This window comes from Antrostomus carolinensis, unplaced genomic scaffold (assembly GCF_000700745.2).
Source record: "Antrostomus carolinensis isolate BGI_N321 unplaced genomic scaffold, ASM70074v2 scaffold35424, whole genome shotgun sequence".
In the NCBI taxonomy this organism is placed as follows: domain Eukaryota; kingdom Metazoa; phylum Chordata; class Aves; order Caprimulgiformes; family Caprimulgidae; genus Antrostomus; species Antrostomus carolinensis.
Genome location: NW_010311998.1, coordinates 1 through 12,986, shown reverse-complemented (window position 1 = coordinate 12,986; position 12,986 = coordinate 1). Strand labels below are relative to the sequence as shown.

The 12,986-nt window shown below is 36.8% G+C and overlaps 1 protein-coding gene across 1 annotated transcript; it reads left to right on the top strand.

Moving 5' to 3' along the window:
- Positions 1–34: 34 nt before the first annotated feature.
- PMS2 (PMS1 homolog 2, mismatch repair system component) lies at positions 35–11,891 on the top strand (the record flags this gene model as incomplete). The annotated part of the gene is made up of 14 exons (XM_029084728.1): positions 35–179; positions 760–846; positions 1,957–2,059; positions 2,799–2,982; positions 3,512–3,679; positions 5,072–5,169; positions 5,951–6,050; positions 6,331–6,415; positions 6,916–7,068; positions 8,018–8,930; positions 9,778–9,945; positions 10,457–10,557; positions 11,011–11,180; positions 11,568–11,891. Coding segments are annotated over 14 exons (2,619 nt in total), but the record flags the coding sequence as incomplete, so codon positions are not given.
- Between the last annotated feature and the right edge of the window lie 1,095 nt (positions 11,892–12,986).

Below are 12,986 nucleotides of genomic sequence, written 5' to 3'. Positions count from 1 at the left end.
GCTGCCGTGTCTGTCCCTGCCCCCCCCCTCTCTCCCCAGCCCGCCGCCGGCCGGAGCCATCAGGCCCATCGACCGTAAGTCCGTCCATCGGATCTGCTCGGGGCAGGTCGTGCTGAGCCTTGGCACTGCCGTGAAGGAGCTGGTGGAGAACAGCCTGGATGCTGGAGCTACCAACATCGGTAACCCTCCTTTCGTTGTAGCTTCATCAGATCCCATGGACTGCTGCAGTAGTGCTTTTTCCTCCAGCCAGAGGAGCGTGTGTTATCAGACCTGTGCAGATCTGTTCTGTTCGGGCCAAGCGTGTGCGCAGTGATTTTACACCTCAGATTAATAAAGCATTGTGATTCCCGGCTCCAGCTGGGCTCCTGGTAGGGTTTTGTATGTGTTACGTTGTTTGTAGCCCTTTCTGCCGCTAAATAAGGTGAGTGGCCTGTACAGCAGTGGTGATCAGGCTCTGCTAGCCGGTGGCCTCAAGCTCGCAGGTGATTAGCGCAGGGTTGCCGGTTCCAGAGCTGCCAGGATGATAACTGATGTAAGTGGGAAAAATTCTGTTGGGGAAAAGTGTCATGAAGCTGAACTATCTGCAAGTACAGGCTGATTGTCTTAAACTTTTGACAGCTATGAGGACTTTTTTTTTTGGTTGTTCAAACTTGAAATGGAAAATCATTATCTGGTAAAGTTATTTCAAGTACAAAATTAATCCTAAATACTATGTATGAACTTAAAGAATTAAAATACTTTTACTACTCAATTTTGTAGATATAAAACTTAAAGATCACGGAGCAGAACTGATAGAGGTTTCAGATAACGGAGGTGGAGTGGAAGAGGAAAACTTTGAAGGCTTGAGTAAGTTGAACATGTTTCATAATTTATATTTGGACATTTTGAAAGCATGTTTTCAGTGAGAAAACAAATGTTTTTAAACAAATTTCCTAAGTTTAATAATTTTTCATGGATGCTCAGCTTTTATATAATGCATGCATGACCTGCAAGACTTGGGCAAAACTAGGCTGGACTTCTGTAGTGCTATTGTGGTTGTAGTTCCTGTAGCTCAGAAGTAGTCCTTGATTTGATTGCTTATTGAAGTGGAACAGAGAATAGAAATAATTACAGAAGATAAAGTCTCATAAATGTTCGTTTAGATTAGATATTGAATCGTCAGTCCTTGCTGAAGGAATCAAGTTTGTGAAAGTAATTGCTTTTGTGAGCTGAATTATAAACTTGAACATTTGCTGGAAGTGAGTTGACATTGCATGTCTGACTGTCAAATTTCCCATTTGCCAGTTTTAAATCGTACAAAATGGGAGCAGAAACAGTGCAGCATGATAAATGTAACTAGCCACTGCAACAGAAATACCCACGCTTCTTTTGTCATATAATGACTAGAGATCTCCCTCGCCATGAGTTATTACTGTGTGTTCACAGTGTACTGGTGCGTGTTTGGTGCATCAGAAGGTTTTTCTCCTTCTGTTCAGGACAGTGAAAGTTCAGGGGTGCCACTGCTAACTCAGTTTGTGACTAGTGCTGCACTGACTGTAGATTGAGTCCTTCCCAGCTGTCATCACAGTGGAATAGGCTTACACCTGTCCCTTATACACCATGCACAGCATGGCACTGCAGTTCCTTTCTTGCACGGCTATATCTGTGACAGGTACATCAGTAGCAGAGGCAGGTACTTTGTACTGCTCTGGGGCATCTTTTAATGCATGTACCAGTAATGCTGTGTTTTGGCTGTAAGTGTGGAATAACAGGTGGATCTGAGGATTTTTAGGAGATCTTGCTTACAGGAAAAGAGGAAAGGAAACATTTAGTGTTTAATTATTTGTCTCTAATAATTATGTAAAATGCAATGACTAATACGGAAGTTTTTTTGCTTCTCAGTACGCATGCAGAATCTACTTGCAGAGACCAGTGTCACTTTGAAGTGAAATATATATTTTAAATGTCTTTTTCCAGCTCTGAAACATTATACATCAAAGATACAAGATTTTTCTGATCTAACACATGTTGAAACATTTGGGTTTCGAGGTGAAGCTCTGAGTTCACTGTGTGCATTAAGGTAATAATATTAAACTTTTTATTAGTAGAAAGTTACTGTATGCACAAAAATAACAGAAGCCAACTTTTCAGTTTACCTTTACTGATGAAATGAGGCTTTAGAAACTTCCAGTTCCTTAATGTTTGGTCAGTTTTGAGCAGTATGTTGCATGACATCCTGAGTCCTTTCCAACTAAAATTTTTCTATTATTCTAAGCATCTGAAATTATTCTGTGATTCTAAGCACCACATTGGTCCTTTTATGTACAAAAGTTAATATTACTTAAATATGCAAATCTTTGCAGGCTGGAACTGTGTACTTGCATTAGTGTTTGATCCTCTGATGTAAAGCACTGTAATATTGGAGTGCTGTGTTAGGCTGTAACTCATTAAAACTGTATTTAAACTCCTCCCAGATAAACTGTGCATTTGAAATAGCACAGCTTTTCACACAGTTCACAGTACTGTGCATCAAGAATATTCAGCTGTTAGGTGTTAGTATGAGGAATGTAGTGTCCAACAAGACCAGACTTTAACATTGCATTTGGTCAGAGAAGGATGAAAGGGATACAAATAAAAATGTTGTAGGTGGGAAAATGTTACACTACTCTTCAGGTATGTTTTTAATTGTTTGTTGTGAACAGTTAGTTTTAATGAAATGAATAGTATTGATGTAGTTTCTATGCCTGGTTAGGTTGTGAGGAATGGGTCAGAAAATAGAGTGCTCAGTGAGTGATTCTGTTGCCTCTTTCCCCCATTAGTGATGTTACCATTTTTACCTGTCACAAGTCTGCAAAAGTTGGGACTCGTTTGGTGTTTGATCACAATGGTAAAATTACTCAGAAAACTCCTTTTCCCCGACAACAAGGAACAACTGTTAACATACAGCAGCTGTTTTATACTTTGCCAGTGCGGCATAAGGAATTTCAAAGAAACATTAAAAAGGTAGGTTAGAGCAGAAATTATTAATTCAGAGGAGATTCATACGTCAGAATTTATTAACTGCTGAATGATTTTCACTTCTCTGTAGAATACATTGATTATGTGAGACTATTTCATTCCTGTCTTATATCTTAATCAAATAAGAAAGCACTTTTCCTGTGTGCTTTCCTCTCCTGTTTTGCAATGATTGATTTTAAAGGTACATTCTAAAGTTTTCAAATTTTGAAAAGAATCAATATCATGGTTACTTTTGCATATTTTAAAATCAGGGACTGCTCTGTTATGACTAAATATCAATCTTGTAAACATGCTGTTTGTTTTTAAAAACAGTGTTTTTCACACACACACACACACACACACACACACACACACACACATATATATATATATTTAGTTTGTAAAGACTTTAAAAAAATACTAAACCCACCCTTCCCTCTTTTTGTGTTCCCTGCAAATACTGTTTTGTTTATACGTTTTTGTTCTAAAAAAGAGGCATTTCATATAAATGTTCACTTTCTTTTTTCTTTAATAGGAATATGCAAAAATGGTCCAGGTGTTGCAGGCATACTGTATTGTTTCAAAAGGAGTGCGGATTAACTGCACTAATCAAGTTGGCCAAGGGAAAAAAAGCCCTGTGGTATCCACTGCTGGAAGTCCTAGTTTAAAGGAAAACATTGGAGCAGTATTTGGGCAAAAACAGGTATTACTTTTATTATTGAGAAGAGAGAAAATAGCTGTAGAGAGATATTTTTAATGTCTAATAAATAGAAGGGATGTAGGAAACCTTTAAAAACCTTAAGAGGATGGAATATGTGTTAACTTCTAGCACACCCTACAGGTTGAAAAAGGAGAAACAGTGCAGCCTCCATGGAGTCCCCTGAAGTTTCTAAATCCGCTTAGAGATGTTTTGATGGAATAGAAGTTATTTTGGAGATGAGGTTACCACTTAATACCTCTCTGAAGCCAGTTTTATGAGCTGGTGTGCCAGTAAGCCACTGAAGGTTTGTGCTTTTGCAAAACAGTACAGTCTTTGGTGTCTATATATTACAAGAACAAGCAATGTAAAAGTAAAAAAAAATGGTGTGATGTGAAAATTTCAATTAGGGGACAGAAAACTGAGGTGTTTCTTGCTTTTGCAAACTCTTCCTGTGGAAGTTAGTTTCATTAGTGTTCTGGGTAACCTTTAGATGGCATTGCAGTCAGCCCCTGTATAGGTGTGGACTGTGATGCTTTCTAAATAATAGCTGTAAAAATAATTGTTGTCCTCTAGAAGGAAGCAAAGATGAAAAAAAGCCTAAAAACATCCTTCCTACAACCATATATTACAACCATCAGGAAAACTGAGTGGTTGATAGCTGCTGGTTGTTGATAAACACTTCCTCCCTTCACAGTGCCCATGCAGAGATTTCAAAGCCTGTTCATGCTGTGGCTGAAAGACTAGATGAAAGATGTAACTTTGTCTTGCAGACAGCAACAAGCAAAGGTGAAAAATCAGTGTTATCTGAACAGAATGTTTAGCTGACAGCCTCTTCATATAATATCAAATACTTAAATGCAAAATCAGTAGAAGGTGCTATCATGACAGAAAAATAATAGTGGCATGACTGGGAAAATGCTTGTGGCAAACACATCTGTACTTGGGCAGACTGTGATTCAAATAACATATTTTTTCTAATAGTTTTATTGTTCTTTCAAAATAATCTTCTATTACTCTTTTTGCATTTTGTTTTTGCATAAAACTTGATTAGGTCATAAGTATGTAGCTGGAGAGTCCAAACTGAGTGAAGCATTTTGTTGTTGTGTCTGTACATTTTAAAGTAAAGGTCTGTGAACAACTGAGGCAAAAGCAGCGATATCAGAGGGTGAGAACAGCCATTTGTTAAGGCATTGTTTCTGTTTCTCAATAAACAGTCATACTGTCTTCCAGTAGGTTTGGGTATTTTGAATATTTGACTTGGTCAGCCAACTTGAAAAAACTCCATCATTTTATCAAATAGATTTTAACATTCATAAATAACAGTAGAATAGAAGGAAAAAATCTATACATTTTTGTTTCACATGCTTTTTTTTTTTTTCCTCCTTCTTCCCCCAGTTGCAGAGCCTCATTCCTTTTGTTCAGCTACCTCCTAATGACACTGTTTGTGAAGAATATGGACTCAATGCTACTGACATGCCACAAAATCTTTATAGGTAAATAGAAAAGTACAAACCACTGGCACCAGTGGCATTTTACCATAACCCAAAATAAGACAAAAAAAACCCCCCAAACTGTAGTGATTAATAGTATTAAAAATAACTAAGAACAGCATAGTAGATGTTAGTACACAGTTTGGGAAAGACTGTTACTTGATTTAAAAAGTCAGTTCAGGACTAAGATGTTGCTAGTCAGATGAGTGGGAAGAGCAAAACTACTATTCCTTGTGCCCTAGTTAGTTATAAATTACCAGATCTCGTGCTGAATGTCACCTTTGTCAGTGCTTTGAGTAACTGGACGGATGAACTGTGTCCATTGTTTATACCTGTGTTTCTTCAGTAGCTTTACTGGGAAATGGTATGAGATGAATGTGACTCAGTTTGTGTAAGTGAATTGCTGTTTACTTTCTTAAAGTGTACTTATTTTATCTCTCACTGTACACGAGATCAGCGAATAGATGCATCAGTGTCTGACCCATGGCAGTTCACGACTGACCTCTCTTCTGCTTTCAGAGCAGAAAAATTACAAATGCCACTTCTTTTGATATCAGAGCGAGCTGCTGTTTCCATTGTCTGATGCCTTTTTGGAGCTGAACATCTAGCTATGTCAGATGAGGAACTGGGAGAGGAAATAAGTATACATATTTACTGATCTGTATAGTAGTGTTTCTTTTAGCCCTTTATAAACACTCTTCTGTTAAATATCCTCAGGAGTCAGAAAAAATATTTTACTTTGCTCCTCCATTTTGTCTTAATTTTTTACATTATTATTCAACAGTATTACAGGCTTCATTTCTCGTTGTGATCATGGTGTTGGAAGGAGTACGACAGACAGACAGTTTTTCTTTATCAACCAACGTCCATGTGATCCAGCAAAGGTGAGGTTTTTATTTTTCTAACATGGCCAGTGCTAACTTATTCGATGTTCTTTGAAAACCACTGGATTGGTATCTGATACGTATGTTTGTGGCTTGATGCTGCAAGTTCCTGTGTCTCAACTTTTTGTCTTCATTGTGTCTATTTGTGTGAACAAAAGCTCAATCATACAATAAATTATTTAGTACGTTAATTGTTTTGAAGGGGGTTAAATAACACAGACTGGTGGGAAATAGAAGATAATAGAGTTGACATTCATTGTTTGTTTCACCTTCTCCACAGGTTGTCAAGCTTGTGAATGAAGTTTATCACTTATACAATAAACACCAGTATCCATTTGTTGTTCTTAATATTTGTGTAGATTCTGGTAAGTTATGAATTAATTTTCAGTAACTTCTGTAAAGGCTATAATTTCATTGAAGAATAGATTGTATTTATTTAGAGAATATTGTAACTTTTATGTGTGTGACTTCCTGTATTGGGGCAATTTTTTGACCTACAGTTGGCGAGGGAGAGGTGAGACCTAGTTGTGGTTCTACTTTTTTTTCCACTCCACTTTTTCTAGAGCCAAAAGTAACTTCTTATCTCAAGTAATAAGAAAAAGGCGATCTTGTGGTTAGCTTAAATACAAGAAAACTTGTGTCATGTTATTGCACAGAATTAGCTTCTGTTTTGGGTGCTGGAATGTTGAGAAAGTTAAGTTTAATTTGCAGACATGCTGTGAATGCTAACTGTGGCTCTGGTTTTAATCCTGCAAAGTGAAAACGGGGTGACAGGGCTGAAAACTTTGATCCAAGGATGTAAATTTTGTTTTATTTTTCATTTATAATGCAATTGTTTTACTTTACTTTTTTTTTTTCTTTTTAGAGTGTGTTGACATCAATGTAACTCCAGATAAAAGGCAAATTTTACTTCAGGAGGAAAAGCTTTTATTGGCAATTTTAAAAACTTCTCTGACGGAAATGTTTAGTAGTGATGTTAACAAACTGAATGTCAATCAGAAACTTCTGGACATTGCAGGTAGGACACAAAATGTGAAAGTTTTGTGTATGATATATGGTAGAGAATTGAAAATGGAAAAATGTGTGTTTAAAAACCAGAAAAATAAATTAAAAAAATTCTGACTGTTAAATGATATATATTTCGGGGCAGATTTTTCATGTATTGCTTACATTGAAAGATTGTTATTGACACCAAATAATAAAGGAGGACCCTGAGTTATTAAGTGATTGACACTCAACTTTATGGGTAAAAAGTTAACACAAAATTAATTGATAATGCTTGAAAAAAGATTTCTCCCAAGATACTGCAAGAGATCCATGTTTCGTTTATTTAAATGTCCTTGAGAAGGAATGGTTATGGTCTCATAAATAGAATCTGAAATTTCAGTACGAGTTTGTTGGATTTTGAACTTTGATTATTTTATGATAACTGTAGAAATTGCTGATTCTCTTGTGGCTCTCTAATCTTTCACAATTTCTTTTCTTTGTTAACACCACCTCATCCTCCTCATTTATACATGTTAGACTGACAGGGCTGAAGTCCTCTAATTATCTATAAATCACATATACTACAAAAGTCTGTTGTGCCAGCCCCTTAACACCTTACCAATGGACTTTTGTAGTGACCATTAAAGTATAAGAGCAATTAACTTTCCATTGTCACTCAGTCATTAAACTCTTTTGGTAATATAAATAAACGTGCTGATTGAACTGACTGCTGTTTGAAAAGAGATTTCAAATTCATTCACACGAGTACCATTAAGTTTCTTGAAGATGAAACTGCTTGTCTGTTGGCTATAAATGCATTTCAGCCCTGTCCTCAGTCATTCTCTGAACTTTACGGGTTGCTTTGAAGAGTTTGCTGTTTTTCTACCACTCTTTTCATTCCCTTTACTAAAGCACAACGTTTAATTCCTGTTTCCAGCTAACTTAGAATCTTGAAATATTCTTTATTCTGGTTTTATTAGGCAACTTGAAGAAGGTGCTTCCTGAAGAGACAGAAAAGCCTCGGGTAGAAATGCTGCCTGACTCTGAGACTGAAAATCCAAGTGGTGAAGGAAAAAGAATAATGACTCTTGCCAGATTAAGGGAGTCGTTCTCTCTCCATCAAATGACAGAGAGTAATTTTCGAAGCCCTAAAAAGGTAAAACAGCAGCACAGCTCCCCTAGGCAAATGTCACTTGATACCACTTTGAGTACTGTAAAGACTCGAAAGGCTGTCTTGAGTAAGGAGTCTGAGAGTTGTCATAAGATGGACTCAAAGATGTCAATGCCAAGCAGATATTTGAGAAAATCTGAAGATAATGCAGATTCTGGATTCTGTAGCACTTCTGAGTCAGATGCTGGATGTAGCACACCAGAAGCTGGGACCTGCGTCAATAGTGCAAATGTAATTGATCCTCCTGAAGAAGAATTCTGTAGCTCAGAAGAACAACTTCAAAATGAATGTCTTAAAACTGTTGGATGTAGTGAGAAATCATTGGAATGTGATGTTCAGGTCCTGGGCACTGAACATAAGTTAAATCAAATGGATGACTGGACTAATCAAAATAAGATATCTCAAGAAGCCAGTAGTTCTTCCCCAGGAGTAAAATGTTTTAAAAGCAGAAGCTTTAAAAGAAAAGCAGATGACTTCAAGGCAGGTAAATGTCCTGAAGTGAAGAATACTGGGAACTATATGCCAAATGTTGATGTACTGGTGGAAGTTAAAAAGAAAACCGTGCCACTTGAATTCTCTATGAAGGTTTTAGCAGAAAAGGTAAAAAAGGTAATACAGCAACAACAGAAAAGTACAGAAACACAAAATTACAGAAGATTCAAAGCAAAAATTAGTCCTGGAGAAAATAAAGTAGCAGAAGATGAATTAAGAAAAGAGATCAGGTATTTTCACCTTCTTCACCTGTTGTATTCATCAATTTTTAAAAATAGTTAAGAAAAAAATATAAGACCTGTCTTGGGGGGTGGGCAGGAGGGTTACATCTACCTGTTAGATTTGGATATATCTTTTACTTAATTTACACCATTAAAATGTCCATTTGACAAATTATTTTACCTGCTGGAGCAGCTGTTTGTACTAAGTGCAAATGGAGCGTGGAAAAAAAGACACTAAAACAGCAGCCACAAACACCATAGATCTGGGTTAGTTCAGAATTGTAATTTGCAGTGTAGTCAGAGAAACACCAAATTTCATGACAGATAAGAACACTCTGAAAAGACTCCATAACTCGTATTTCTTCCTCATGTGAATTTGAAGTTTGGTAAGACATGGCTGTGAAAATAAGTTACATTCAGGTGGTCCCTGGGCAGTAAAAGTGTACCATTCGTCAATTTTGGATTAAAAAAAGTATTAGGAAAGCCTTCTAATTGCAAAAAGAAGGCAAAGGTCAGTTGTCTTACTTCAAAACCGTGATGCTGCTTTCAGTGTTTCTCACTTGGACTATCACCATACTGCCCATTTCTAATTTTATTAATCACCAGTGGCTGTATTAAAAATGAGAGAATCCTGTCTTAATGATGGTTTGTGTTCTGCTAGAAATGTCCTCATCAGTCAGTGGCAGATTCCAGATGACTGTACTTTTTCACATTTGTATCTTGCTTAAATGAGATTTTTTTATTTTTTAACATAAAGTGTGTTCTGCAGGGGAGAAAAAGATGTTTTAAGTTTTACAATCTAACATGGTAACTGATGAGGTGTCATTTATAATCTGTTTATATTTCCTATATACAGTAAAGAAATGTTTGCAAAAATGGAAATCATTGGCCAATTCAATTTAGGGTTTATAATAGCAAAGTTGAATTCTGATCTTTTCATAATTGACCAACATGCTACTGATGAGAAATACAACTTTGAGATGTTACAACAACACACTGTTCTTCAAGGTCAGAAGCTGATAGTGTAAGTATTTTCAGTGTTTTAACAATAATGATTTTAAAGTTTACTTCATTGTTTCAGAGCAGTGTCTGTGATTATATTGATGTAGCATTTTACACATTCAAAACACTTAAGGAAACTTAAGCTGGTTTTTTTTTTATATTCTGTGTTTCAAAGAGGCAATCTTCACATGAAAAATAAATTCCACAGGTACAGTTGTAGCTATGCAGCAAGTCAGTGGTCAGATTTCACAGTGGGCTGACTTGGCAACACCCAGTTTGGTAAGCGTGGTCATACAGTGAGGATATTGGAGGCTGCTGTTGCAACAGGGAGTGCTGCCCAACCCACTCAACTCTGCTGAGTAACACTTGGAAGTGATCTGTTCAGTAGTGAGGTTTTTTATTTTTTTTAAACAAAGCAAAGTGAAATGTTTTGATAGAGAGCTCTGTATTAGTAATTCTGGATTTTCTGAAACCTGTCTTAACTGGTCTGTGTTATATAGCTATGCAATACCATATTTTTCTCTCTTTTTCAGGCCTCAAAGTCTCAATTTAACAGCTGTAAGTGAAACTGTATTGATTGAAAACTTGGAAATATTCAGAAAAAATGGATTTGATTTTGTCATAAATGAAAATGGTGAGTTTGGGCCAGAATTGCTAGAAGTAAAATAGTTCAACAGTTTCATATAATTTATAATGTCTTTTTGGTAGTTATCAAAAAGATAACTACAAAAACAATTATATTTTTGGTAGTTATCAGAAACTTTGAAATAATATGTATTATGGTATGTGGTTTATTTAAGACATGATTCTGTGGTCTTTTTGTACTATTTAACAGAACATTGTAGAGTATTTATCTCATGAGCTTTCTACAGAAGTTTTTGAAGGCTCTTTGGAGTTGTTGACTGTGTCACTGGATGTGTATTTTTCTGGATGTGTTACATTAAAATCCTTTCATTTTATTAGTAGGCTTGCTAATCCCAGCAGGGTTAATTGAAAGCAAATGATAAATTTAGAAATTTTAAAGTAATAGATACCACTGGCTAAAATAATGTTCTTTTGGTTTTATTAATTATTGCAAATCTTTCAGCTCCTGTAACTCAAAGAGTTAAATTAATATCATTGCCAACAAGCAAAAACTGGACTTTTGGTCCACAAGACATAGATGAGCTGATCTTCATGTTAAGTGACTGCCCTGGAGTCATGTGTAGGCCCTCCAGGGTCAGACAGATGTTTGCTTCTCGAGCTTGCAGAAAGTCTGTAAGTATCGCAGCTGATGCTTGTTTTCAAATAAATACCATATTTGCTGGTGTGTTACAGGTGGCTGTATCTGTGTGTATATATATTGCAGGGGAAGTTTATTTACTGTTTAGTATCAGCAACAAATATCCTTCATTTCATTCCTTGTGTTTTTGTCTAGTGTAACTTGGGAAAAATTTCTGGTAGTTTTTTATTTTGTTTCAAACTTAGTGCACTTATGATCATACTTAGATGTATTTTGTCTTCTGATCATCTTGTAGGTCTTTCTGCTTTCAGTGCCTTGCCACAGTATTTATTTATTCTAGTAGCTGAAGTACTGCTTTTATCTGTGTCAGTTGTCACTATGGAGAAAGAGAAATAATTGTGTTGTTTTGCCTTTACTTGCAGGTGATGATTGGAACTGCGCTGAATGTACAAGAAATGAGAAAACTCATCACCCATATGGGTGAGATTGAACATCCCTGGAACTGTCCCCATGGAAGACCTACTATGAGACACATAGTCTGTTTAGACTTGATTTCACCAGAATAAGTCAGTTTCTGTTAATTAACATTTTAAATTTTAATTCTTGGTGATATTTTGAGCTTTTATCATGACTCCTTTAATTCAAGCAAAAAAATTTTAGCTGGTCTTCAGATTTGAAGACAGTAACACTTAAAGGCATTCAGCAGGTTTTCATTGCTATTCCTATCAAGTCAACAATATTGACATACTGGAATTCATGTGTAAATAACATTTATTTTATTGCTATTTACGGTGTTTATTACTTATTTTTGCAATCAAGACTTTTAAAAAATAAATATAAATGTTTATATGTAAAGATCAAGAGTAGGTGAACATCATTTATAGCAAATGCACCGATTCTTAAAATTAAGTGGAATGTGAATTTAGATCTCTGGTAATGACATAAACATTAACTTCCTGTGTTTATACATTTTATATATGATAATTTTAAAGAAAATGTAAATTATATACAAGTGAGAGGTTTTTTTTACTTATACTAAAAATAAGTTTCATTAGATAATTGCTTCAAGCATTAATATTGCATTTAATTATTAACTTACTGGCATCTGTGTTTAATGCTTGAACAGAATAATTGATTTGCCATATTTACTTTTAGCTGGCATGGTTCCTATCCGTATTCTGAACACTTTTTTTCAAGAACAGGGATTCCTTTTCTAAGAATGAACAGGAAAAAATCTGTCTCATCAGGCACTGGTGATCAGGTCAGTTCAAATTCTATCTCAGTAGAATCAAAATAGGTTTTTTTATTAGTATTAAAAAATAGTATTTTTTTAATAACAAAACCATTAAAACATATAGCTGAGCTCTCTAAGCTTTGACCTAAGCAGTCTTTGGTTTTATTGATGCCTTTCCCTCGGCACCTCCATTTACAGCCTGTGGAGGGTGCGGCTGTGGGGCTGCTGGGCTGAGGCAGAGGCCGTACCCACGGGGTCCGTGACTGTGAGTGTGACTGGGACACGAACCGTGAATAAATCGTGTTCTGTGTGGAACGTGCGAGGTCTGCGAGCTCTCTGCTAACCGGCATTTGCCGTCGGGGGTTACTCTGGGTTAACCTGACGCCCGACGGGGCTGTTTCCCCCTGTCCCTGTGCAGAGCAGCAGCGTTCATCTCCTCGGCTAGGGCAAGCGGGACGGGCTCCCCTCAGGGCGCACTGCCCTCCGCCCCTCAGCGCAGCCTGGAGGGGACCCGCGCCGGGATTGACCCGCGCTGGGGCGGTGCCTCCGCGGCGTGCGGAGAGCGGCCGGCTGGCGCGGGGCGGTTGGTATGGCGACAGCAGCCATC